General features: G+C 56.0%; 7 protein-coding genes across 7 annotated transcripts; 4 read left to right on the forward strand and 3 right to left on the reverse strand.

Annotated features, from left to right (window-relative positions):
- Window positions 1-1424: 1424 nt before the first annotated feature.
- Window positions 1425-5530, forward strand: W97_06696 (uncharacterized protein; the record flags this gene model as incomplete). Its single annotated transcript, XM_007784569.1, has 4 exons — window positions 1425-3590; window positions 3642-3843; window positions 4063-5372; window positions 5432-5530. 4 exons carry the CDS (start codon window positions 1425-1427, stop codon window positions 5528-5530), a joined length of 3777 nt encoding a protein of 1258 aa, XP_007782759.1.
- A 1278-nt stretch (window positions 5531-6808) lies between these two features.
- Window positions 6809-10909, forward strand: W97_06697 (STE/STE11/SSK protein kinase; the record flags this gene model as incomplete). Its single annotated transcript, XM_007784570.1, has 3 exons — window positions 6809-8577; window positions 8625-10327; window positions 10380-10909. 3 exons carry the CDS (start codon window positions 6809-6811, stop codon window positions 10907-10909), a joined length of 4002 nt encoding a protein of 1333 aa, XP_007782760.1.
- A 541-nt stretch (window positions 10910-11450) lies between these two features.
- Window positions 11451-11849, reverse strand: W97_06698 (uncharacterized protein; the record flags this gene model as incomplete). Its single annotated transcript, XM_007784571.1, has 1 exon — window positions 11451-11849. One exon carries the CDS (start codon window positions 11847-11849, stop codon window positions 11451-11453), a length of 399 nt encoding a protein of 132 aa, XP_007782761.1.
- A 601-nt stretch (window positions 11850-12450) lies between these two features.
- Window positions 12451-14325, forward strand: W97_06699 (uncharacterized protein; the record flags this gene model as incomplete). Its single annotated transcript, XM_007784572.1, has 4 exons — window positions 12451-13231; window positions 13296-13390; window positions 13442-13772; window positions 13871-14325. The coding sequence occupies 4 exons, from the start codon at window positions 12451-12453 to the stop codon at window positions 14323-14325; spliced, it is 1662 nt and encodes a 553-aa protein (XP_007782762.1).
- Window positions 14326-14608: 283 nt separating this feature from the next.
- On the reverse strand, window positions 14609-17387 carry W97_06700 (uncharacterized protein; the record flags this gene model as incomplete). The annotated part of the gene is made up of 3 exons (XM_007784573.1): window positions 14609-14814; window positions 14914-17188; window positions 17250-17387. The coding sequence occupies 3 exons, from the start codon at window positions 17385-17387 to the stop codon at window positions 14609-14611; spliced, it is 2619 nt and encodes an 872-aa protein (XP_007782763.1).
- A 248-nt stretch (window positions 17388-17635) lies between these two features.
- Window positions 17636-19038, forward strand: W97_06701 (anthranilate phosphoribosyltransferase; the record flags this gene model as incomplete). Its single annotated transcript, XM_007784574.1, has 2 exons — window positions 17636-17965; window positions 18037-19038. The coding sequence occupies 2 exons, from the start codon at window positions 17636-17638 to the stop codon at window positions 19036-19038; spliced, it is 1332 nt and encodes a 443-aa protein (XP_007782764.1).
- A 763-nt stretch (window positions 19039-19801) lies between these two features.
- On the reverse strand, window positions 19802-26668 carry W97_06702 (uncharacterized protein; the record flags this gene model as incomplete). The annotated part of the gene is made up of 3 exons (XM_007784575.1): window positions 19802-25540; window positions 25606-26352; window positions 26450-26668. 3 exons carry the CDS (start codon window positions 26666-26668, stop codon window positions 19802-19804), a joined length of 6705 nt encoding a protein of 2234 aa, XP_007782765.1.
- Between the last annotated feature and the right edge of the window lie 181 nt (window positions 26669-26849).

The raw sequence follows: 26849 nt of genomic DNA on the forward strand, positions 1-26849 counted from the left end.
AGCGAAGGAAGAAGGCGAGATGAAAGGCACCGGAAGGTCTGATCCACAACTTACTAGGAGAACGGTACGTGTAAATAGAGTATTACAGCGCGTCTAGGGAAAGCCACAACTGATGCGCGTCGAATGATTCATACCGGAACGCAAGCCGTGAGGACCGTCTTCCGATGCTCCCCGCATGAGGCATTCCCCAACATCCTGTCCGCAGCCCCGCGGCGGGATGCAGGGGGTCGTTCGATGCCAGCACCCCGCTTCTGATATATCACGTGACCAGACTGCCAACACCCGTCCGGTAACATGCATCGCTTGTTGCTTGAGACGCGACACGTCCTTGAGTACGTGAACGTAGATGGCGTCGCGAAGCTCCTGCGGTAGCTTGAGGAAGGATAGCATCGTTGGGTATCTTGTGGATAGAAAGGATTCGATCATGGAGTTTCGACATCAACGGGAACTGATGCTACCGGACCTTGTCTACACTCACGTCATGCGGCTCCCATGGGGCATAACACCAACGCGTGCACACCACCAGTACTCAAGTGCCTGTTGACAGACATTGGGGGATCTCGTCCAGACCTATTTGCGAGCTAGGTCGGGTAGCCACTAGGAAGAACCGGCATGGCCTGACTTGGTGTTCTGCATCAGTGGACTTCGTGCGCTTATGACATCGAGTGAGGTGGACAAGGATGGCCTAATGTATGTAGGAGTACAATGCGAGAAGGGTTTGGAGTCGCAAAAGCCTAGGTGCCCGATAGCCCTAAGCTCCACCACAGGCTTATTCGTCCGCTTGGGGTTCCTCGAGCATCAGAGATTCCGGGCAGGTAATCCAAACGTGAACCGCTAGCTGATGGAAGACCATTGGAGCTTTCGTGGATGATTTGGTATTGCTTCGCTTACACAGTACACGGAGTGCACTATATGTTACCTTCCGTATGTCAAACGGAGGAATGCAAGGGAAAGGCGATAGACATCGGGTTCACATCGTACGGAAATAAACATACCTACCTAGCTGGAGCCGCAACGCAGGGGAGGCATGACTAGCGCATCTGGCACCGAGCGTTCTGGCCCGCCGTCCCAGATATCCCTGCAGAGTCACTACTACCTTCAGACGACCACAAGAAATCGAGAATTGCTGATGGCCTTCTTCCGGCACGTTTCGTCCTTGAGACTGACGCCGTTGCCAGTTCTCTGTGTGAAGACTTCCCCGTCCCGTACGCCTCAGGTCGAATCTTAAGTACCCGTTCGCGACTCGCGGCCACTAAAAGCTCGCCAACAACACCCTCAAGAGTTCCCCTCGCCCTCATCTCTACGGCTCGATCTCTCTCGGTACATATCATAGGCGGTGGCGCCGACGCTTGCCGGGGAACGCAACGAAATACATTCATTGTTCTTGAAGCCAATGCGTGGCTATCGTACCGCAAGCTCGAGCAATGGCTGAGCAATCGGAGGCCCATGCCAGGGGCATGAAGCAAGAAAATGACAGGACAGACAATGAGATAGACAGTCGAGGGACGGAGGATGAGCAGTCCTTGCAAGCAATCAAGGGAATTCTGCTTACGGAGCTCATGGACGTTGAGAAGAGCCCTATGTTTATCATAGATCTTGCGCAGTCCGCCGCGTCCCGTAACCAGAACCTGAATCCTATCCACATCAACACTGCCCTCAAGACGGCTGGTAATCTGCTAGACGTAGTTTCCGGGCGTCGTGAACCAGATCCGTTAGGTCAGTCTGATAAGACGACCTACCCAGTGTTCAGAGACTGGGCCTCCAATCCTGCAACGCACGAGTACCGGCTAGTCTTCAACCATTACAGCTGGACAGCTTTGACATTGAGAGAGCGCTTTAAGCTTGTCAGCGGGACCTTTCAGCGGCAACAGGCGACAACGAGCACATTGCTCTCTACTTCATCTGATGCAGAACTTCCATCATTCATGCGCGGACTCAAACCGCCCGGATCTGATTTGGATTCCGGTATGCTCTCAAGCACAGAAACACGCATGATGTCGGGAGGCCACAAGTTCGCTGCGACTAAGTCTGGAGATACGTCTGAAGACCAGCCTGGGTTGTCGGCTTGGAAATACGACTGGACTTCAAGCCCTCCTCCGCCAGGCCTGTCTCCTCATGTAGAACTTGTCAGAAGCGTGGACTGGGCCTCAACCTCCTTGGGCCCCATGGAATCATGGTCCCCACAACTCCGCTTTATGTGCAACTTCCTGATGGCCAATCCAGCGCCATCTGTCATGTTCTGGGGGCCGGATCTCAACATGATATACAACGCTGCCTATCCGTCGGTAATCGCGAACAAACATCCAACATTGTTGGGCATGACGCCACAGGAAGGGTTTCGAGAGGCGTGGGAAGGGTTTGAGCCTTTCTTCAAGCGCTGCCAGGAAACTGGGCAAGGCGTTTTCCTTGAGCATCTGCTTACATTTCTGGATCGCGGTTTCGGACCACAAGAAGAGACGTACTACTCGTTCGGCTTCATGCCCATCTTCGGTGAAGACGACACGATCGCTGGCTGGTTCCAAAACTGCTTTGAGACCACAAAGCACAGAATCACAGAAAGACGGATGTCGACACTGCTTAGCATTTCAGAGACGACAGCAGCAGCTTCAGACCTTGAGTCTTTTTGGAAGTTGCTTCTTCGAGCTATTGAGAAGAACGAGCACGACATGCCATGGGTTGTCATCTATGCAGGTGTTGACCAAAATGAGGTGTCAACGGGGTCAGATGCTCACACGGTTGGCTCGTCAACTACGAAGCGGTTCGAAGTTCTCTGCACAATCGGCGTTGACATGGGGCACGCGGCGGCACCAACTCGCACCGATATTGCGAAGGGATCAAAGGGGTTTCACCCGTTCTTCGGGCAGGCCGCGGAGGCCCAGGACCCGCTCGTCCTTTTTCTCGAAGATGGCACCCTGCCGATGGACTTGGTCGTAGGTCTTGATACCAGGGGGTGGTGTGATCCCTGCAAATGCGCTGCGATATTTCCAATACGTCCGACAACAACCAATCCGAACTCCACCGAAACTGTCTTGGGCTACCTCGTTATGGGTATGAACACACGCCGACCTTACGATGAGGAGTATCGTACTTTCCATCGGCTGTTCAACAGACAGATAGTCACATCCATAGCATCCGTCCTCCTACTGGAGGAAGAGACGCGACGTGGCCGGACCATAGCTGAGCAGGCTGCGCTTGACCAGCGCAAGTTTGAAGAGCAATTAAGTCTTAGGACTCGGGAGCTGGAACGAAGCCGTGAGCAGTTGCAGAACTTTGCAGATTGCGTACCTGTCGGCATCTTCGTCCTAGCTTCCAAGCCAGGTAATATGGATGGAACGTATCAGTACAGAAACGAACGTTGGTTTGAGCTCACTGGAGACTCGCGGGATAACAACATAGGATCAGAGTCTCCTATTTGGGATAGAATGAATCCAGAAGACGTGCCTGTTGTGCGGCAAGCTTGGAAAGCGGTTCGGACGACAAAAACATCGATCAGTTTCGAGTTCAGAGTCGCTCAAAGATCGCAGTATGTGGGAGTACAAGAGCACCAGCTCGATCCGCAAGGGGATATTGATTGCACCTGGATTCTTTGCGTACGTTTGCTGTACGGCAAGACCGAAAGAGTGACCACTGACAGTTGATAGTATGCGTTCTCTGTATGGGATGACGACGGAACACCAAGGTCCGTAATCGGCTCGATCACAGACATCACCCCTCAGAAATATGCAGAGATCATTCAGAAGCGACGAATGGAGGACGCTATAGAGGCTCAACGACGTCAAGAGACTTTCATAGACGTTACTTCTCATGAGATGAGAAACCCGCTAAGCGCCATAATGATATCAGGTACGTGGAAATCTTTGCAATCAGCAATACCTGTCGTCTGTGAATATCGAGGCTTGCTTCAAGTGACAATCTATCGTAGCTGAATGCCTCGAAGCTCGATAGAATGTGGAGTCTTGTTTGCTGCTCTGGCGCAAACGGCCGATACATCCTCACCCAGGTTTCAGGCCGCGGCACCTGCGTTATCAGGTGTTGCCTGTGATTAATGCTGACAGTCGATAGCCGACGACATCATGACTTCATTACACTCTCTGAAGACGAATGACCCGACAATGAGCCCGGAATCCAAAAAACTAGTAGACAGCAGCATCGATGCCGCGGGAACTGTATCGCACTGCGCACAGCATCAAAAGACGATAGTTGACGATATCCTTACGATAAGCAAATTGGACTCGGGCCTCTTCTCGATCACGCCGGTAGAAGTTCAACCTTTAGCCATCATAAAGGATTTGCTCAAGATGTTCGAAGGAGAACTTCAGACTGCTAAAATCACCCAGAAAACACACATCGATGATTCCTTCCATGATCTGGCCCTTGACTGGGTTCTCTTAGATCCCAGTCGACTTCTCCAAATCCTCATCAACCTTGTTACTAACAGCATCAAGTTCACACAGCTTCAAGAACGACGGATAGTCACCATTCACATGGCCGCATCCCGAGGGAAGCCGGCGGAGTCTGTTTCGGGGATTGAGTATCTACCGCTTCGGAAGGAGCGTGAAGACCTTACCAACAGACCTGAATGGGGGAAGGGCGAAAGCCTCTATCTCTGTTTCGCTGTAGAAGACACAGGGTGTGGTCTGGCCGCGGATGAGAAGAAGCTGCTCTTCCTGCGCTTTTCCCAAGCGCCTCGGACACACGTGAACTACGGCGGTTCTGGCCTGGGCTTGTTCATCTGCCGCGAACTAGCAGAAATGCAAGGCGGGAGTATCGGGGTCGCTTCGGAAGCCGGTCAAGGCTCGACCTTTGCCTTCTACATCAAGGCTCGCCGCTGTGAGCACGTACCAACGGAGACCCAGACATCCAAACAGGCCTTGAGCGACCCTCATTCACCGCATGTTAACAACTTGCGACGCTCCGCCCCGTATCGTAATAACGTGCAGGAGCCGTTGTCTGCCCGCCAAGAGCGTGCTGCGCCTGGCGGCTCGCTCCCATCTGATAGCTCAGCTCCGCCAGAATCTACCAATGCTCCACATGTTTACGATATCCTCATAACCGAAGACAATGTAATCAACCAGCAGGTCCTCAGCAAGCAGCTTCTGAAGCTGGGCCACAGAGTCAGCATTGCCAATCAGGGACAGGAGGCATTGGACTTCCTGCGAAACACAAGGTACTGGAAGGGCAATGAAAGCGACGGGAAGAATCTAGATGTAGTGCTGATGGACATCGAAATGCCGGTCATGAACGGCTTGGAGTGCGTCTCAAGAATAAGGAAGCTGGAGCGCGACGGATCGCTCGTACGGCCAGTTCAAGTCATTGCAATTACGGCGAACGCAAGGCTTGAACAGATTGACAAGGCGCTAGATGCTGGCATGGTGAGTGGCTTCTGTAACAGAGTCTTGCCTATGGTTGGTCACCGCTAATGCCAGTGCAGGATGATGTCATCTCAAAGCCTTTCCGAATGCCGGAGCTTATTGCATGCATTGAACGTCTTTTGGAGACTTCGCAAAGCAATTCCGATTCTGGAGAGTAAGATAATGGTATTCTACGCACACTACCATCTCACCAGGGTGTGTCCGCAAAAACAAACAAGTACATCCGCAGACACCGACACATACACTACCGACAGGATGCTCCATTGATTCAGCACTCTCGATAATGCTGAACCGCCAAGGGGGATTATGCACATACACCACGGTTGATGCTGTAGGTTCTGTCGCTACTTCCCATCAACAAGCGCCTAACAGGCTCCAGAGCTCGTCTCCACCTGTTGCTCAAACCATTCACAACACGTCCTCACGGGTCACTCCGAGTGCCTCCAAGCCCGGCGGAGCCAGCGGCCGTACGCAGCAATACCACCACATGGACTGCACGCAGGCATCGCCCAAAAAACGTCTCGGCTTGCTCGTCCGTTTTGGCCCATCGATTAACATTATGTCGACGCTTGCCATGTACGAGTACCCAGTAGCTTGTGTGATATAGCTCGAATCGTCCGCGTCCAGTCGCCGAGCAGGCTTCAATATGAACCTATCTACCGGAAGCAGGCCGGCACTGAGCCCTGTATGCTCAACCACGCAGATGCTTGAGCACGGTCATGGCGCTCCAATTGGGGGCATCAGTTGAACACGCCTAATGTTCGTGGCGGCTCGGTCAGGTCCGCGCTTGCACCGAGCGGATAGCGGGTTTCGCGGCCGGTACTACGTCAGATAACGAGATGGAGAAGACGGCAAAAGATGTAGGCATCGCTGCAAAACTTGTCGTTTCAGGATCTAGGACGATTCTGTGAAGCTCGTTTCCCCTTTTCATGATGTGCCGCTTGACTGTTTCAAACGGACAATACAGTGATGTCCCTGTGTACAAACCCTGTTGAGAATGTAGAGAGAGCCCCTGGATTGAGAGTTCAATCCAATAGGTTATTCCCCTGCATGCGCATGTTGGCAATATCCGTAACTGGCATAGACTGCAACTGCACCACTCCGCCCGCGCTACCGAACATTTAGGCAGCCAGTCCCGTTATAGTACTCTCAGACTCTCTGCCCTTGACAGCACTTTGAGTAATCGTTCTTCTAACTTGTTAACTTGTGTCCCACCAAAGGGGGCTCCCAAGCCGCTAAAGAGCGCTTCGAGAGGGTCACGTTACCTGGTTGCACCGCCACACAAAGCCACAGAGGCGAAAGGCCGATCGCAAGTCAAACAACCTTGGAAGGAGACTGTTTGGCCCGTTTCCGTGATGAGCGCCGGGCAACTTGCATCTCAAGGAGCGCGCTTCAACGGAGCTGACGATGCCATGGCTTCACAACGCTTGTCAATTATGGACACATCCAGGGCGCCAGCTCAGCACTCCCCACCAGGCTCCTCCGGAGAGTCCGACCCTGAACCAGCCCATGAGCGCCTCTCCGACGACGACAACGAAGGCCGATACCCGTTCGTGCCCGCCGCGGTCAAGACGCTGGTCGACGAAGTACCTCCCTTGAGCAACACATGGGCTAGCAGTCAACAAGCACGGTCAAAAGGAGGAACTGGAGGCTTTCCAAATGGATACGATGGTACTCCTGGGCCATCACAGCTTCACTCGAGCGGAACGAGCAACACGCGAGCTGCAAGACCGAGCGCTGTAAGGACACCATCAAACGCCTACGCGCCACCACGGCGGCCAACTCAGCGCTCCCTTAACACCACCTCTAACCGGCATCGCGCCTCTTCCCGAACCCGCCGTAACCCCAACGCCGAGTACCGAGCTCAACAGAAGGCCTATTTGCAACGGATACGGCAAGACAATGCAACCGATGACCAGTTCTTCAACCCGGACGTGCGGACTCCTAGCCTGGGATACAGCACGGATTCCGACACGGACGACGAGTCACCACTAACAGCCGAATACCAAGAGAGCGAGCCTTATGACTCTGAGATCCTACTCTACTACGGCAACGATGATATGCAGCCGTCGATAGAGGAGTTGAAGATACCAGCGAACCGGGAGAGACTCGAGTGGCATTCTATGCTTGCCAACGTTCTGACTGGTGACGTTGTCAAGCAAGAGAAGAAGCGTCTGATAGGTGGTACAGAACAACAGGGGGATAGCACGCTCCAGAATGAAGTCTGGATGGGAATACGAGCTAAAGTCTGCGGCCGGACGATACAGGCACAGCGGAGGGTAATCGACGATGGGCGCGCCAAAGTCAAATCTTTTCTCGAAGCGGTGATCGCTTTCGAAATCAAGGGTGAGGCTGAGGCCGGCAAGACGGCGACGGAGCAGGTCGAAGAAGTCGTCCAGAAGATCGAGAAGTGCGAGCAGCTGTATCCGACAAGGCAAGCTCTGGAAGCTGCACACCCCCGGGCTGCCTCTGCACCCTTTCATGAGACGTGTGATGCTGTCATGTCCTGGCACAATACGACACAGCTCATCAACACCGAGCTTGCAATTCTGAGGAACTGGGTGGGCAACGAAGAACTCGACTTTGCAAAGCCAAGAGCGCGATCTACAAACGACAGCCATCTCTCGGATGATTCCTCATTCATTGACAGATTGCTCAAAGAAGATGGGCTTAAGTCTCTGCAGGGTAAAGACAGCTTGCTCGTAAAACTCAATGTCGTCATCAACAAAGCAAAGGCTACGCTCATTGCAAATGCCGAGACGTTTGCGGACCGACATCTGCCGCCTTACATCGAAGAGCTGCTCACACTCATGAACTTCCCGTCGCGTCTGGTTCAGGAGATCATTCGCATGCGGCTTACTTATGCAAAGAAGATAAAAGACCCGGCTCAGAGCGGTGTCATGATGGCGGAACAGATGATCGTCCAGTTCCAGATCCTGCTTACCCTTGCAATCCGGGTCAAAGATGAATATACAGTCGTGTCACAGCACGAGCCAGGCTGGGAACCCCCGCCATGCATGGAGGAGAACTTTGACATGGTTGTCCTGGACGCCCTTAAGTACTACTTCCGAATGCTCAATTGGAAGCTCTCCGCGAACAAGAACACCTTTAAGGAAGCTGAGATCCTGGAGCAAGAGTGGGATTTCTCCAACAAACTTGGTAGACATCTTGAGGGCGGTGATGTCGAGGTTGCGGAGCAGTTCAGGTACGGCGCATGGTACAACAATCTGAAACGAAGCTGACGTTGGATAGCTCGCTTACTTCCAAAGCCCTAATACGCTTGACGGCTTATTTCGAGAAAGAATTGCAGAAACGCCCGGACGAAGTGGCTGGCACAGAAATGGATAAAAGATACAAGCAGGTGCTCGATTCGGTGCGGGTGCGACAAAGGAAGTTGTTCCGTTTCTCCAGGGTCCTGTCGACCAGGTTCGAGAACTCAACGGAGTACAATATCAACATGGACTCGGAGCAAATCGAGGATCTGTACCACTCTCTAGTGATGTCTGGTCATTTCCTTGTCGAGACAGACACGGACAGTCAGACTACTGGTATCTACATCCTTGCTTCGCCCACTCTGCAAGATCGACCGCAGGAAGTACAGTCTCTTCTCGGAACCTGCTACCACGCCGAGGAGAATCCAGAAGATCCGTCCAACCCGTATCTGCTGATCTTGAAACCTGAAGGTCCGCTTCACTGGCGTGGTAAAACTGTTACTACCGATGTGCGCCAGCCGTTCCTGGATATGAAGACTAGCAGGCTTCGCCTCGTCGCAGATGGCTCCCAGCAGCGGCTGGTGAACGCCAACGCTGCTTTCATGCAGACGACAGGACTGGATCTTACGGTCTTGATCGACCAACGGGCAAACCTACCTCGAGTGCATGCCGAGTTGCAACGGATCAAGAAGTTTACATACAAGCTGTCCAACACAATCATGGACAGCGTGGAGATCATCCGAAAGGAGCTTTCTGGGCTGCAGTGCCAAGAACTCATCCAAACCTGCTTCGCCTTCGCGGCCGAGTTTGGCCAAAGCTCCGTTCACTACATGGATAGCAACCGACGGGCGCTGAACAATATCAAGCTCACTAGGCTGGCGCTGGACTGGGTCAGCTTCATCTGTGACGATTGCATAGCTTCCGACCGCAAGACCTGCCGATGGGCCGTGCTTGCGCTCGAGTTTGCCATGATTATGACAAGAGGGCAAAACATACTTTCGATTAGTGACCAGGAGTACTCGAAGCTGCGCGCGAAGGTTGCTGGGTGTATGTCGTTGCTTATCTCTCACTTCGATATCATGGGCGCAAGATCGACCATGGCAGCACAAGCTGAGAAGCAGCGCATGGAAGCTATGATGGGTAAGCTTAGGCTGGATGTGAGCAGACTAAAGGACGACGAGGAATCATCGAATCTGGTCCGCGAGCAGTGGCTCGAGCAGCTTGCTGAGATTGATGAGATCCGCAAACAGAAAGAGGCGGAGCGGCAAGCGCTGGGACGCGTCTTGGAAGACTCGAACGAAGCTGATCGTGCCCTCACATACCTGTCGTCTTCCGCGACAAACGTTACTCTACGATGGCAGCAAGGAATGTATGTCGGCGGCGGCACGTTCGGATCCGTATATGCGGCAATTAATCTTGACTCCGGCCACCTTATGGCAGTCAAGGAGATCCGCCTGCAAGATCCCCACCTCATCCCGACGATCGTATCACAGATCCGGGACGAGATGGGCGTACTACAACTACTTGATCATCCGAATATTGTCTCCTACTACGGCATCGAGCCCCATCGAGACAAGGTCTACATCTTCATGGAATACTGTTCCGGCGGTTCGCTCGCCAGTCTCCTCGAGCACGGAAGGATAGAGGACGAGACAGTCATCATGGTCTACGCTTTGCAGATGTTGGAAGGGCTGGCCTATCTACACGATGCCGGTGTCGTCCACCGCGACATCAAACCCGAAAGTAAGTCACACCCCCATCTACGCAATAACACACCCATCTAACCGTACCACAGACATCCTGCTCGACCACAACGGCGTGATCAAGTTCGTCGACTTCGGCGCCGCCAAAGTCATCGCCCGCCAAGGCAAGACCATGGTCGGCGACAATGCCGCCGGCCGCCAAGGACGCCAGAAATCCATGCAAGGCACGCCCATGTATATGTCTCCCGAAGTCATCAAGGGCCAAAGCACCGGCCGAGCCGGTTCAGCGGACATTTGGTCCCTCGGCTGCGTCATCCTCGAGATGGCGACGGGCCGACGGCCATGGGCGACACTTGATAACGAGTGGGCTATCATGTACAACATCGCTCAAGGCAACCCGCCGGAACTGCCCAAGACGGACCAGCTGAGCGAGTCGGGAATTGACTTCTTGAAAAGATGTTTTGAGCGGGATCCGGCGAGGAGGGCGTCGGCTGCGGAGTTATTGCAGCATGATTGGATCATGATCCTGAGGAGCCAGCTCTCGCTGGGGCCTCAGACGCCGAGTGAGAGTTCTGCTTCGGGGAGTATGTCTAATTCCAGACACAACTCCATGCAGTATTAGTAGTTGTACCGTTTTCGTTGTTTGCAGTCCCCTAGCGACGCAATCTTATTGGGATCTTGGGACTATTGCACCAATTTTTTGAAAGCACACATTTTGGGTTTTAGCATTAGCGTGGGCGTTTATGTACAAAGTGGAGCTCTCTATTCGTTTGTAATATTCCGTTTTTAGTCTGGCGATGACCTTTCAGTGACGCTGTGGTGCCTCAGAACAAGGCGAGCTTTTCGTGTCTCCATATAATTACTTTGAGAGCCGTAGTCAGCAATCCTTTTGCTTCCCAAGTCCTGTTCAAAATTCAGTATCCCGCAAATGTCCGTCGTATGTTTACTCACCTCAACTTGCTCCGTTGAAGTATTACTTGAGTGATTCAACCCGGGTACAGACACCAGCACATCCACTGAGTAACGACCTCTTGCTAAGTCGGATGTCACGGTTATTACGGCGCATCGCATCCGCTGTCCAGCCTTTCAGGTCTGGTGGCAGTCGATGCCCTCCATAGCCCTCATCTCGAACAGACCGGGAATCGAGCATGGCACCCAATGTCTCACAAGTGTACCCCTTCCTCTTCCGCCCCATCCCCATCCACGCTCGAGCCCCTCTCCCCCACCTCCCCATTCGCAGCCCTCTCCCCGCCCTCCCTATTCCCATGCCCCTTCTTCTCCTCCTCAACCTCCACCCACGGCATCCCCCGTCCCTCAACCTCTGCCTTGAGCAGCGCAACCCTCTCCTCCATCCGTGAAATCACCTCCTCGTTCTCCCGGATCGCGTCCGCGCACTCCCGGTCTCCGTCCCGCGCGTAGGGCGTGAGCTGCTCGTTCGAGTGCCGCAGGTGCGCGATGCTGTTGCGGAGCTCGGCGGCTTTGGCGTGCAGCGAGCCCAGGGGAAGTTCGGTCAAAGCCAGAGCGAAGCGCTCGGGAGGGATGGGGTTGGAGGTCGCGGACATGGTTGGGGCGTGTGGGGGTGAAGGGGGGACGAGAGGATGGTGGGGTGGTGGTGCTGAAGCTGGGGACGGGGCGGTGATGCTGAAACCAAAGCTGGAGCTGGATTCTGGTTCCGAACAGCTGAGTTTGCCGAGCAGCGCAGAAGTGATGCTGAATCCTGTGGAGTGCGTTGAGTTGTTCAGCTGGCGGGGCGTTTTCTCGTTGGTCGGAGGTTGCGGAGCTTTCGTAGGGCTGAGGACGTCCGCATCATCCTCTGGTTCCTGCACCACCACGCCAAGATGTCAGTGAGAGCGCAAACTCTCTGCCCTTCTCTGCTCACGCCCAGCATCAACAGAGATGAGCCATGTATGGTCGGTAGCACTCTGGAAGCCTTGCTCCGGTCTACGCGCCTCGACTCTCTCGCCATGGGGACTCGCTGTCCGGATAGCCACGGGGCGAAACTGCTCAACTGCTACCGTTGGATATAGCAGATGCAGTGCCACAGCAAGAATAGATTCGACATGGCCGTTGCCGGTGCGCACGACTTCGACACCGATCCTCTCACCTACTCTCTCACAAGCGCCATGGCAGACATCCGCCTTCAGCACCACCGCAGCGCAGGGCATGTTACTCGAGAAAAATCCCAAACAGGTCGGCAAAACAAGATCGAAAGCCAGCGCGAAGTCATCTCCACGGGCTCGTATCCCTAGACAGCGTAGCGTGCCTCCCAAGGAGACCACGCCGGTTGAAGACACTGCATCCGAGAAAGGGCCCGTTCACTACGATTGGAGAAAATACAGTGATAAGACCGGCATGCCGCTCCCTTCGGGCGACCTAGTCGCTCTCGACATCACCAAGATATTTGGCGAAGAAATGGGACCCGGACTTGGAAACCGAATCCTACGGATACTACAGTGGCGACGCGAGAGCGGGTCTCTCGGTGATTTTGGCATTAGCCTTACCGGCGACACAGACGTCACCCAGGAGCAGTGTCTCAGAGGACTCGAGTGGCTACGCGCAAACTTTCCCGTCGATGAAGAAGCAGCGGCGGAAGCTTGGCGAGAAAGAGAGCTGGAGAGGCTGTATCAGGTCATGGAGAAAGACTCCCAGAGGCTAGGGTTCTACAAGCGGGACGATGCCCTGGATGGTGTCGATCTAGGGCAGCCACAGCAAGGAACAGAGTTTGGGCAACGGTATGCGAGAAGCGAGCTTGCCGCTATAAGGGAGGAGAACGAGCGGAGGTGGGAGGAGAAGCAAAAGGAGCTGGAAGAGCTGGAACAGAGGCAGAGAGAGCAGCGACCACCAAGAGAGGGTCAGGAAGAACCGGACGTGGTAGTTCAGGCGCGGGAGCGGTTGTCTCGACGCACGGGATTGGTTCTTTCAGCAGACCGGAGCGCGGATTACAGTATGTGCTAGACGCCCTTGTGACTACATCTCAATGGATGGTGCGCCAGCTGACGTGACCATAGTCGAGCAGGGGAGGCAAGCGCGTGAAAAGTACAACAAATACTGGGAAGAAAAGGCTCAAATCATCAAGGATAATGAAGCCCCTAACATGAGTGCTGTATGTCACGGTTCTCCCCATACTACAGCAGTGCCCCCTAACATCGCGCAGTTCCAACGTCTATGGCCATCCGCCCTCGTCACTGCAGCCACCCTCGGCTTCTGCATTCTCCTCGCGCAGACATATGAGCCTCCTACACAATCCGGCCGCCTGTGGCCCAACACGCCGCCCGCTCTGTCAACGTGCGTCGGAATCTTACTCGCCAACGTCGCCATCTTCATCCTCTGGCGCGTCCCCCCCGCATGGCCAACGCTGAACCGCTATTTCGCGCTCTGCCCTGGCTACCCCATCGCGCTCAGCAATGTGTTCAACACCTTCAGCCACCAGCAGCTGGGCCATCTGGCGACGAACATGGTGCTGTTCATGGTCATTGGGCCGAAGCGTAAGTCCTGACTACACGCTCCTCACTCTTTCCGGTCCCTCTTCCCCCTATACGCGCGATTAAGCTAGAAGCCCTCAACCAGCGCTAATACCATGCAGTCCACGAAGAAATCGGCCGCGGCAACTTCCTCGCCCTCTACCTCGCCGCCGGAACCCTCGGTTCCTTCGCCTCCCTAACCTACCACGTGCTCCTCCGGCGCTTCATAACCTCCTCTTTGGGCGCCTCCGGCGCCGTCTACGGCATCCTCGCCGCCTGGTGCCTGATCCGCGCGGCTGACCACCTGCGCATCCCCTTCACGGACCTCCAGATCCCCCTGAGCAGCAAGCAGCTGCTGGGCGTGATGCTTGCGCTCGAGCTGTTCAACATGTGGACGGGCAAGGTCAAGGGGGTGGACCATTTGGCGCATTTGGGCGGGTATGGGGCGGGGATTGCGGGGGCGAGCTGGTTGATGTGGAGGGCGAGTGAGAGGAGGAGGGTGGTGGAGGAGAAGAGGAGGAAGATGGGGTTTTTGGAAAGGACGTTCAATGTTCCGCCGAGTGCGGGTGAGAAGTAAGGGGAGGGCTTGTAGCAACGTGTTTATAGGATCGTGGCGGGTATACTGCCAGCAAGCAGAGCATACCCAAGTTGAGAGTGGAAAGTGGGTCCAGGTGTAGATTCTAGATCATTGTAAGCCTATAGCAGCTCATTGACAGACCCCCTTGGCTTCCGTGCTGTCATAGCGCCGTGCAGTGCTGGAGAAAATTGGCTTTACAGCTATCCCATATATTGACACTAGACCCTCGCTAGTACTAGGTTCCAGTTTACTGGCAGCCAAGAGCCCTGTTCATGCAGCCCCCTTATTCCTCGTCATCGTCTCCTATGAGCTTAGCATAATCTTCCACGCTTGCAAACGTAGGCAGGTGCTTCAGCTTCCGCTTCTTGCGCTTCTTTTCCTCTTTCCCTTTCGTCTCCACGTCCTTTGTCTCATCAGGCTCCTCGCCGAAGCCTTCGAAGTCATCCGGCAGCTCCTCGTCGCTACCCACAAGCGCCTCGTCCCCATCCTCTAGCTCCGCAGCGTCGAAGCCATCATCATCATCATCTGCTCCCACCGCAGCGTCTTCCGCCTCTTCTGCGTCGTCGTCGAAACCGACCAGTTGAACACCCTCGTCTCCCTCCTCGTCTCCATCATCCATCTCGTCGTCCAACCCAGCATCGTTATCCTCATCGTCCAAACTCTCCATGTCGCTAAACCCCTCCTCATCATCTCCCGGTCCATCAACCTCGGGCCTGCTCTCCACAAGCGCCTTCCAAATCTCCTCCTCATCATCCTCATCGTCGTCCTCCCCTTCTCTTCTCTTATCCCTCTTCTTCTCCTTCTTCTCCTTCTTCCCCTTGTTAGCCCTCTCAAAATACCGATGGAAAAAAACCTCATCGACCCCCACATCCTCCACCCTCCTCTGCCAGAACTGCTCGCTATTAACCGGCACCGCGCCCGCGCCCGCGCCCACATCCCCCCTCCCCGCCTCAGCCCCAACCAACCGATCCGCAGTGTTCGCCCCCGCGAGCGGCTGCATAATACTCGCGCCTCTCGTCTTCCCCGCCCTGGCCCTGGCGCTGCGATACGCGAAGCGATCCAGAAAGTGGACCAGCGTGTGGCTGCGCATGTCCGGCTTCTCGGGCATGGGATGCTGGCCCCTTAGGCGGGCCGCGAAGAGCGCGACCGAGGGGTGGAAGTGCGCGGCCAGAGGGACTAGCTCCCAGAGGCATGCGCGGTCGGCGTGGGAGTGCGCTGGGTCGCGCTTGCGCGGGTTGTAGTGGGGTGAGGGGTTTGGGGCGGGGTCGGCGGGGTTGGAGGAAGGTGGGTGGGATAGGCGTGTTTCGCCGTCTTCGGGGGCGTCGACGAAGTGCTCTTCGTCGTCGTCCGGGGTCTCGGGCGTGTCGAGCATGGAGGCCAGGCTCGGGAAGGTGAGTTGGAGTTTGCTGATTAGGAAGAGCACGCCGCAGGTGAAGGGGGGTTCGTGCAGTGTTATGATCTGTAGCAGGCGCTTGACGAAGGCTTTGACGCGCTTGATGTTGATGTCGCTCTTAAGCGAGCGGTAGAGGAGTTCGAGGTAGAGGAGCTGCTTCGACGAGGTAAGAAGGCGAGGATCCAGGAGCGATTCGTACAGGGTGCGGTAGAAGCGGTCGGCGGAGTACTGCTTGGTTGCTGAGATCTGCTGGATCAGCAGCAGGGCCTGGATGCTGGTGTTGAAGTTTGAGGAGTGGGTGACGCGGAAGATGGTGTCCATTTGGCTCTCAAAGGTCGCATCGTCGGTTTTGGAGAAGGGAAAGGCTCGGTTTACGCCGGTCAGTACTGCTGCTATCATTCTTTCTCGGAGCTGCTCCTCTGATTGATCGGCTTGCTCTCTGAGCTTCGCTTTGCGGTTCGCCTTCTTGCCGGGCTTGCTGCCGCCGCCTTGGATCTGTCCGTTTGTGTTCATGGTCGCGACTGGAGATTTGGTGTTCTTGAGAAGATTGACGAACAGGGCAAAGTAGACCTCCAGTAGCTTGTTCGCTACCTCTTGCTCCTTTCCGCTTAATACCGTCTGGTTGAGGGTGATGATCGCATAGTACTTCGCATGTCCGGTTTGGCCCGAGCGGAACAGCAGCTCTGATTCTATTGCATTGATGATTACCATCTTCATCGCAGGATGCGTGTTCTGCAGCTGCAGGATGAGATAAGACGCCTGCGACGCAATCTTCTTCTCCTTGTCGCCTAGCTTGTTGATCAGCAGCCTCAGCAGGTTCTCCTCTTGCTCTGGTTTCTCCTTCAACAGCTCCCAGACGAACTTCACCGATTGCCTACGGGAGTATTCGATCTCGTCGTTGCACCAGCTCTCGAGAACCTGCAGCAGCTCGAAATACGTCCGCTTCAGCCAGTCCTCGTACGCCCATGCGACCAGGTGGACCTTCTGTATACTGCCTGGGAGTTTTTCGCCCGTCGACCAGCTGACATGCTTCCCCTGCAGTGCGCTGATCAGGCTAGGTTGTCTGACGAACGCTCGCAGTTTTCTCTCAGGCGGCAGTACCACACCCTGACCAAGTAGGTCCTTCAGGGCTCCGAGCGACATGAGCGCCTGATTTCTGCTCTTCTTCCTAGCCAGATTAAGCAAATTTTCGAAAGACTTCATGGTGTGCAGCGGCGATTCTTGAACCAGCAGCGTCAGAGCGGAGACCTTGTCCTCGAGCGTTCCAGAGGTCATGATATCGGACATGAACTTGTAGGAGGACGAAGAGGAGAGGTGAGAAGCGGTATAATTCTTGTTCTCGGACTCGAGGAGGGTATCGGCGTATTGGTGGAGCTCGTCCAGGACAGGGCGCGGTGGTGTTGAGGCATTTTCGACGGTGGGCAGCTCTGGGAGCTCTGCGGCATGCCAGTCCGGGCGCGGCTCGAATATCTGCACAACGTGTCAGCTATAGGTATGTTCCTGGGATTTGTAGTATGCTCGGTCCTCATACCAGGTCCGCCTTCGGCTTCCCGTCCTCGACAGGCTTGTTCGGACGAGCATCGCGGTTTGCGCCAGCCGCTTTGTCGCCTTTCGCCGCAGACTTCCTGGTGCCATTCTGGACCTCGGATGCTTTGCGCTTCTGCCCCATTCTAGTAGCCCAGAGAAATAGTCGTGAGGCTTGCAAGAAGCCTTCGATGGTGGTTTATTGATAGCTCGCAAGCAGACGCTGAAGATTTCCGCTCGCCGCACTTTCTCCGAGGACCCTGTCTTGGCGTTGGCGGGGAGCAGCGCGAGTCATACGAGTACCAACAAATCCCCCCACGAAGCATTCCAGAGTCAATTGACAACTTACAAGCACAGATTGAGTGTCGGAAAGAATACAGCAGCTTCCCCACCATGAGCTCCGCCGCCGACGCAGCAGAGAAGGCCCCTAAGCTGACCATAACGCCCCTCCTCAAGCGGCTCTGGCCCCAGCCCGCCAGCGAGGACGTCTCAGCCTCCGAGATCGCTCTCGCCATATCCCACATCTTCACCAACAGCCTGACCGATGTCCAGACCGGCGCTCTGCTCACCGCCCTGCACTTCACAGGCCGGGATCGCCAGGCCGACGTGATCGCCAAATGCGCCGAAGCGATGCGCGATGCCGCCGCGCCGGTGGATGAGCAGAGCTTGCGTGCGGTAATCAAGCGGCGAGGCAAGAAAGAGGGAACCTATCGCGGAGGTCTGGTACGGTACTACCCACCTTCCCCCCCCCCGTCACCCCGATCCCCACGCTGACTAACCCTCCGGCGCACCAGTGCGACATCGTAGGCACGGGCGGCGACTCCCACAGCACCTTCAACATCAGCACCACCAGCTCCATCCTCGCCTCCTCTTTGCTCCTAATCGCCAAACACGGCAACCGGGCCTCGACCTCCATGTCCGGCTCCGCAGACCTGCTCTCCAGCACGCTCCCCACCGCGCCCGTCCTCAGCAACGCCGCCCCGACCACCCTCTCCGCAATCTACGCCGCCACAAACTACGCCTTCCTCTTCGCGCCCGTCTTCCACAAAGGCATGAAATACGTCGCCCACATCCGGCGCCAGCTCGGCTGGCGCACCATCTTCAACCTGCTGGGCCCGCTGGCCAATCCGGTCGAGGCGCTGGTCGAGGCACGCGTTGTGGGCGTTGCGAGGAGGGATATGGGACCGGCGTTTGCGGATGCGTTGAGGATGTCGGGCGCGCGGAAGGCGATGGTTGTTTGTGGCGAGGAGGATCTGGATGAGCTGAGTTGTGCGGGGAGGACGTTTTGCTGGCGGTTGGTCGAGAGGGCGAATCCGGCGTTTCGGGGCCAGCAAGCGGGAAAGGGAGACGAGGTCGACGGGGATGAGCAGAGTGACGAGACGTCAGACGACGATGCCCCGCCGCGGACGGTCGTCGAGGTCGAGGCGTTTACCCTATCCCCCGAGGATTTTGGGCTCCCGCCCCACCCGCTCTCGGAAGTCAGCCCGGGGAAAGAACCGCACGAGAACGCGGCGATACTCATGCGGCTACTGCGCGGGGAGATGGCCAGGGACGATCCGATCATGCATTTTGTTCTGATCAACACCGCGGCGCTGTTTGTCGTGTCTGGAGTCTGTGAGGCGGACGAGAGTAGCATGGGGCCAGGCGATGATGGGAAGGTGATCAAGGAGAGAGGGCCCGGTGGTGGGCGCTGGAAGGAGGGCGTCAGGAAGGCGAGGTGGGCTGTCGAGAGTGGGGCGGCGTTGAGGCAGTGGGATGCTTTTGTGGAAGCGACGCATGCGGTGGAGAAGCAGTGATGGGTTTGTCACTCGGATCACGAGTCGTGAGTCTGGTACTAGGATTGTGGGGATTGCTTTGCTGACAGCGAGAACACGACCGAGTATCGTAGCAAGCCGCCTCAAAAACGTGGCTGTCCTCAGTCTTGTTTCAATGCATGAGACGGTATGCAGGAGGCAGTAAATAGATCCTTAGAACAGGTTGAATGGTGGGCGCGAGGGAGCATCGCGTCATATATAGATCTTCAGTAACACTTCAAAAGTTTGGAATGAGCCAGCATCTTGGCTGCAAGTAGATATATCAGATGTATGCGAATGTACAAGAAAGCTTCGATAGGTTTTTGGCTGACGATCGGTTGTCGCGCTGCTGTTGAAATCGTGCAGCACCAGACATCTGGAGCGCTCCGACAGCATGTCGAAGGCTGAACATCAATCTGAGGACGGCACTTCGCTTCAGCCGTCTCACCAGCACTGCTGCGGAAGCCACATCAAACCACACATATGGTCACTCATATTTGCGGATGACGGGGTTCGATATTAGGCCGCAATGCATTATCTGTTGGTTACTGAAGCAGAGAACCAATACTGGGATCTTCCATTGCTACAAACTCGAGCTGAGGGTATCTCCACACACAGAATCCAAAGGCCGTACAACCATCATCCAAAACAACACAACACGTCAGCCTCCGGGGCCGCATGCTAGAGCACTAGGGCACACCAAACCAAAAACCCCAAGTGTCATCCGAAACTTCCTCAAATGCTTTACCCAAACCCTCAGAGACTCCTAAAACCCCCCAAACTTGCCCCCCAAGCTCTTCAGCCAACTCTGTCGCTTCGGTGCCGGCGACGGCCTCGCATCCCATCTAACCCCGCCATCCCCATAACTCTGCAACGTGTTCCTGCGCCTGTCCTTCCTATCCCCCGAACTACCTTCACTTCTCAGACCCTCCCCGCCAGACTTCCGCTCATGCCGCCTCTCCTCGTGGCGTCTTCTACGCCTGGGATCGGCATCGCCGTTGCGCTCGCCCCTCCCCGCCGTGCGCACCCCCCGCAGCGCCTCCTCGTCCGCCGTCGTTTCGCCGGCGTTGAGATCAGGTGGCGGCTCGATGACCGTCTCGGCGAGGGGAGGCGGGTCCGGCTGTTCTTCATTGACCGAGGCAACCCAGGAGGTGGTCTTGTCGCCGCCGTTGGGGAGATAGGGTCGACCGGACGCTGTCCGCGACTGTTCGTAGGGCGCATGCGCCCCGTTTCGCGCGTCGAAGTAGTCGTCGATGGGGTTGGCAGTCGACCTCCGTCGAGACGTCTTATCATCGGACATTGTTCGATCGGCTGCGCGGCGCTGACGGCGCTCTTCGTGGCGCTGGCGACGCGCAGCATCGTCCATGTCGGTGCGGCGACGGTCCGTCTTGGGACGATCGGCGGTTTGAGGACGGGACGACGGTTCGGCCCGATCCTTGTCCCGATGGTCGCGGCCTTTAGAGCGGCTGGCTTCGGCGTCCTTTGCGTATCGCTCCTCTGCTGCACGGCGTTGGTCCCGCGCAGCATGGCGAGCGCGTTTCTCTTCCCGGCGGCGGTTTTCGAGCTCCTGCTCTTCGCGGATACGGCGATCGCGTGTTTCGCGCTCCTTGAGTTTCCGGGCTTCATGCCGTTGCGGTTCACGATCTCTTTCGCGACGGCGAGCTGCCTTCTCTTCGGCTGCGGCCAGCTCGGCTGCACGTGCGGCTTTGCTGGCGGCTTCGCGATCTCTGTCTCCGCGGCGTGCGTTGCGTGCCTCGTTCTCTGTGCTTGCGCTTGCCCCTGTATTTGGGACAGCATCGGTCATGATGCCCTCCTCATTCGAAAGCCCACGAGAACGGTGCACACGTCTGTCGTCACGGCGAAGACGCTTTGACTCGTCCTCCTCATTGTGATGTGATGAGCGCTTGCGATGGCTTCGTTCGGCGTTACCACCGGACGTGGAGGGACGAGTGTATCGATCTTCGTGACGGTGACTCTTGCTGCGGCCAAGCCCGAACATTCCCATGATGCCTTCCCTCTTGGCGCTGGAAGTTGTTCTTTCTCGTTGCTTGGGTGGCGAGCGACGGCGAGAAGTTTCGACGAAGGCCATGTCTTCAGGACCTGTCACCACGTCTGGACCGTCGGAGCGTATGTTGGCATCCAGGTCAACGAGGACTGCATCTTCCCCACCTGACGTGATGTCAGGCGGGGCCGGTGCAGAATCCTCGTGACCATCGACCATCACGAGGTCATCATCGATCGCATATGGATCAGGTACGCCTGACGAAAGTACATTAGCAGTGCTCGGTAGCTCGGTGCGCGCAAGGATGCTCTTACTTCTCCGCTTGCCTTTGTCCTTAGTTGAAGTCCTTCTACTTACCGAGCCCCGTGTGACGCCCACGCCCATAATCTTGGCAGCTTTAGAGGACATCCTGGGCGGGTCGTCCACGCCTGGGCTAATCATGCCAGGATCGACAGACGCGCGCCGCGACTGCGTCTTGGGTGTAGGTGCTTGACGTGTAGACCTCGACCTTGCCGGAGTGGGTGCACCAAAGAGCGAGAAACCGGTGCTGGCGCGGGTGGGCTTGGGCTTGGAGTGTTCCCCAATCTGATCTGACCCAGAGGACTTGGACGATTTCTCGACCTCTTTGGGCGTGCGACTTGACTTGGACCTAGTTAAACCATGAGCGGACCGTTCCTTTGCAGGCGCGGCCGCTACTGCGTCATCCTTTGGTTTCCGGTGGCTGTCGCCTCTCGAAGATGGTGCGGCTGCCCACATACCCCACGATGATGCGCCGTTGCGTACAACACGCGCACGCTCTTTCTTCGCAGGCTCAGGCGGTGGTGTTGGTAGTTTCGAAGGCGCTTCTGGCATTACAACAACATCCTCTGCCTCCATATCGAAGTCGGCCGGGGGACTTGGCTGTTGAGCAGGCGGTGGCGCGGGTGGCATCTCTTTGGCGGCCTCGACGACCCTCTTACTCTTCTTGTCCTTCTTGGCTTTCTTGTCGGCCTTGGACTCCTCTACAACAGCCACAATCTCAGGCGGAGGAGCAGGAGACGCAGGGTCCTCAAAAGCCAAGACGTTCAAGTCTTCTGAAGGGAACCCACCAGGCAGTGGAGTCAGCACGCTGGGGAAGTTAACAGCAATCGGCTCAGGCTCAGGTACTACAATCACAGGATCTAGCGGAGGAGTCGGCGCTTTGACTTCCTTCTTCAGTTCTCTCTTCTTGGAAGAGGAGGCCTTGGAGTCCTTGGTGTCCTTTTTACTGCTCTTCTTGGTTGCTGCAGATGAGAATTTCGGCGCTAGGTCGACTACCTCAACCACGGGAGGCTCAACCACCGCCTCGGGCTCTGGTATAAATACCGGCTCAACAATTGGCTCAGGTGGCGGCGTCGGCGGCGCAGGGGGTGTCAGATCAACCTTCCCCTCTTTTCCGCCCTGCAGAGCTGCAATTCTGTCCGCGATAGAACCTTTGGTGCCTTTCTTGCCTTTTGTAGTCGAGGTCTTGGTTGCCTTGGGTGGTGGCGGTGGTTCGTCAGCAACAACTTCTGGCACGTTCGTGACGGCCTCCACAAGCGAGACGTCCTGATTGGTCAGCTCATTCACTGCGTTCTTGGCGTCCATGGATGGTGTTGACTTTTTCGTAGACTTCAGCGGCGCGCCCCAAAACGACCATGCGCTGCTCTTTTCCTCTTCCTTCGGCTTGGTGTCGGCCAAGAGCTCATTGAGCTGGTCTTCATTGGCGTCGCCCATCAAATCGAGCAGCTCGTCGTCTCCCATGGCAGCTGGCGGAGGCGGCGGCGGTGGATCTGGTTCGTACACAGGCTCGACTTTGCTGCCTTTCTTAGCCTTCTTGCCTTTCTTCTTGGGAGCTTCTTCGACGATTTCCATAATCTCGTTAGGGTCTTCAAGTAACTTCGCATCGCCCTCGGCCTCTTTACGCGCCTTCTCCTCAGCCTCGAATCGCTCCTGCTCAGCAGCTTCCTCGGCCTCTCTGGCGACCCGTTCCGCTTCTTCCTTCTCAATCCGCTGTCTCTCTTCCTCTCCTTTCTTCTCCTTAGCTTCCTTCTTTTCTTTCTCCTTCTTCTCTTTCTCCTTGTCTTTGGCTGATTTGGACCCACCAAGACCCCAGCTTCCCCACATGCTCTTCGCAGGTTTCTCTTCCTCTTTCTTCTTGGACTTCTTCTCCTCGACAACCACTGGCTCTGGCGGCGGCGGCGGTAGTTCGTCAGGCACTGTCTCGTCGATAATCTGGACAATGTCGTCTGGGTTGCCCGCAAAAACTTCGACGACGGGCTCCTCATAGCTTGGTACCTCCGAAGCTGTTGTTTGCTTGCTGAGAGCACTCTTCTTGCCTTTCTTGGCTTTCTTGCCTGTCGAGAGGCCCCATATGTCGTCGTCCTTGACGGGTTCCGGCTCAGGCGCAGGCAGGGCTAGAAGAGGTGGGGGCGGTGGGGGCGGAAGTGGTTCGTCAAGCGCGGCATCTGGAACAGCTTCTGGAGGTGTAGGTGCTGGCGGAGCTTCAGGTGGATTCATTGCTGAGCCTTTCTTACCCTTCTTGCCCTTCTTTGTAGAAGTGAAACCCCAAGGGTCTTCGTCAACCTGGGATTTGGTTTCCTGGATCGATTCCGGCTGCATAACAGGGTCCGCAGGGTTCTCGCCAATTACTTCGACCGGATCATCTTTCTTGGATGGTTTCTTCTTCTTGTCTTTCTTGCCAAATCCCCAGCCAAAGTCGTCCTCGCCGTCAGCTTTCGGCTCGTCAACGGCGTCTGGAACCATGGTGATTTCCTCTGCAACAGGTTCCGGTTCGGGAGGCGGCGGCGGAGGAGGAGCGGGCTCTTCCTTGCCTTTCTTGCCCTTCTTATCTTTCTTCCCCGCGCTGCCCCATGAGAAGCCCCAACCGGAGTCCTCCTTCGTCTCCTTGGTCGGCTCGGGGACAGCAGGCGGAGGCGGCGGGGCTTCCGGTAGGACCTCCTCAATCGCGCCCTTCTTGCCTTTCTTCTTTGCTGTCTTACCAGCAGAGCCCCAGTCCATCCAGTCGTTGTCCGCTGCACCGTCTTTATTGTCCTTTGGGGCCTCTTCTTCAAGAGTAACGAGAGAAACTTCGACAATTGGCGGATCATCCACAACGGGGCCCGCAAAACCGCCTTTCGGCGGCTTCTTGCTTTTCTTGGAAGTCGGCGCACCCCAGGGGTCGCCGCCCCATCCACCGTCTGCGGGTGCTAGATCAGTCTCGGGGAGGACAACGATGGGCTCAGGTTCCCTCTCAGGCACAAGAAGTTCGTCCGCTTTTGCTGTAAGTCCAGCTTTACTAGCTTTCTTAGCCTTCTTATCCTTAGCAGGCGCTCCCCAGCCACCACCCCAGCTGTCCTCAACAGGCGGCTCCGGTTCTGGCTCAGGGACTACTACGATGGATTCAGGCTCAGGTACAACGACCACAGGCTCTTCTTTACCCTTCTTGCCTTTCTTGCCCTTCTTCGTCGTACTTGTAAGACCCCAAATATCGTCGTTCTCGGCTGCTGGTGGTGGTTCTGGCTCGGCGGGAGGCGGCGGAGGTGGTGGCGGCGGAACATCAATTGGCTCTTCGACCACTTCCACGACGCCTTTCTTCTTCTTGCTCTTGGAAGGAGCTGCGCCCCAGCCACCACCCCACATGTTGTCCTCCTTGGCCGGCTCAGCCTCCAACTCGGGGATTACAACAACTGCGGGCTCAGGATCCGGCTCTTTTGCAGCTGTGCCTTTCTTGCCCTTCTTCTTGTCCTTTGCAGAGGTACTCCAAGCCCATGGATCCTCCTCCACCTTCACTACCTCAGCTTCTGGGGGTGGCTCTACAACGGCTGGTGCCTCAGGTTCCGGGTCGTCGAAGGAAAAGAAACTGTTACTCTTCTTGTTCTTCTTGTCTTTCTTGCTGGCGCCGCCGAATGACCAAGCGTTTTCGTCTTTGGCAGGTTCGGGCTCAGGCTCAGCGGGAGGTGGAGGCGGGGGCGGAGGTGGAGGTGCTGGCTCCTCAACAACAGCTACTGCCGCGCCTTTCTTTCCCTTCTTCCCCTTCTTCGTAGTTACGGGAAGACCCCATGCATCATCTTCTTGTTTGTCCTCGGCCGGCTTCTCTTCAGCATGAGGGTCCAATGCGACAATGTCCTGCGCACCAGAATCAAAGTTGAAGTCGAAGTCGTTCGTTGCTGCTTTCTTCTTGTTCTTCTTGCTACCGCCAAGGTCCCACGGATTGGTGCTAGCCGGGGCGTCGTTGGGGGTGTCTGCGGCGTCCTTGTTTGCATCGTTGAAACTCCAGCTGTTATTGGATCCCCATCCTCCTAAGAAGTTCGAGACGCCACCAAACATGCCCGAGGACTTGTTCTCCGCACCGCCAAAGCTGAGATCGAGTTTCGGAGCGCCATCGTCTCTGGAGCCGCCGTCATCAAGGTTGATGTCATACATATCCGCAACCGTGTCTTCAGCCGGTAAATCTGCGGGTGCGGGAGGTGGAGGTGGTGGAGGTGGCGGCATGGGGTCCGCTCCCTGATATAGGGGTTTAGCTCGCAGTGATCCGCGCCCCTAAGCGAGATTGCTATATAACAACGTACCTTGCCCTTCTTGCCCTTCTTCTTCTTGCCAGCTGTCGCAAAGCCGCCCCCCCATTCGTCATCGGGATTAGCATCACCACCACCATCCCCAGTATCGATACTGAAAGCGCTGTCGGCCATTGGTGCAGCTGCAGCGGCCTCCTCCTCTTCCTGTTTCTTCTTCTCTTCCTCCTCGGCTTCTTCGGCTGCCTTACCCTTCTTGCCCTTTTTCTTCTTCTTGCTGCCGCCGAAACCCCAGTCGTCGCCATCGTCGCCGCCTCCTCCACCTCCACCATCCCCACCATCGCCCCCGCTGTTCCCTCCACCCGCGGCCCCAGCATCACCACCATTGTCTCCGTCTCCGCCTCCAGCATTCTGCTTGCCCGCATTGTCTTCCTTCTTCTCCTCATCCTTCCAAGCGTCTGCTTTCTTAGCAGCAGCTTTCTTTTTCGCGCGCTCTCGCAAATTGTCAGTATTGGAGAAATCGACTTTGGGTGATATTAGGTAATCGCCGAACGCAGATTCCGGCTCTCGTGCGAATGGATACAGGCGGTGATATAAGGGTAGAGAAACCTCGAAATAAGGCGATTGCGCTGTAGCGAGGTTGTCGGTGGTAGTGTAGTCGGGAGGAGGGTCCAGGACCGTGTCATCGTAATCTGGTGGAGCAGAACCATTTGCAGTCGGAATAGTACTCCATAGATGCTTCGCTGGTTGCGAGATAGGCTGAACGAAACCGCTCAGATACTGAATCTGTTCCTCCGTATTAGACTAGATGAAGAAGTCATAGCGCCCAAAGCGTTGCTATTGGCGCAGCTGGCGAAATGAGAGCCTCGGAAATTGCAGATCAAAGAGAGTCGCGTCGTACCGGTATCGATGAATCGCTCAGCGGTTCTCGGCTATCGCCCACAATGCCCAAATTGCTGTGGATGCGAGAGTACAGTGCTGCCATGACGGCCGCGAACCTCTGTATATCCTCTTCCTGCAACGTCCCGTCACCCGATCCAGTCTTCAATGGCCGGGTCCTTCGTCTCTGCGACGCGCTGGCGGGGAGATCTGCGAAGCGTGATGCGACAGAAGCCGACATTGCGTGAGTTTGATCTGACAACACACTGTGACGACGGAGCTGGGCGCATTGGAGACAAGACGGCTGCGCGAAAGACAATTGCTGTAAACGCTGCGAGCTGGGCGGACTCTATGACAGATAATACAGAAGACCCCCCCAAAGAGAGGAATTCGAAAACGGTGACGATAATGCGAGAGGAATG

Source organism: Coniosporium apollinis (assembly GCF_000281105.1).
Source record: "Coniosporium apollinis CBS 100218 chromosome Unknown supercont1.34, whole genome shotgun sequence".
Lineage (NCBI taxonomy): Eukaryota > Fungi > Ascomycota > Dothideomycetes > Coniosporium > Coniosporium apollinis.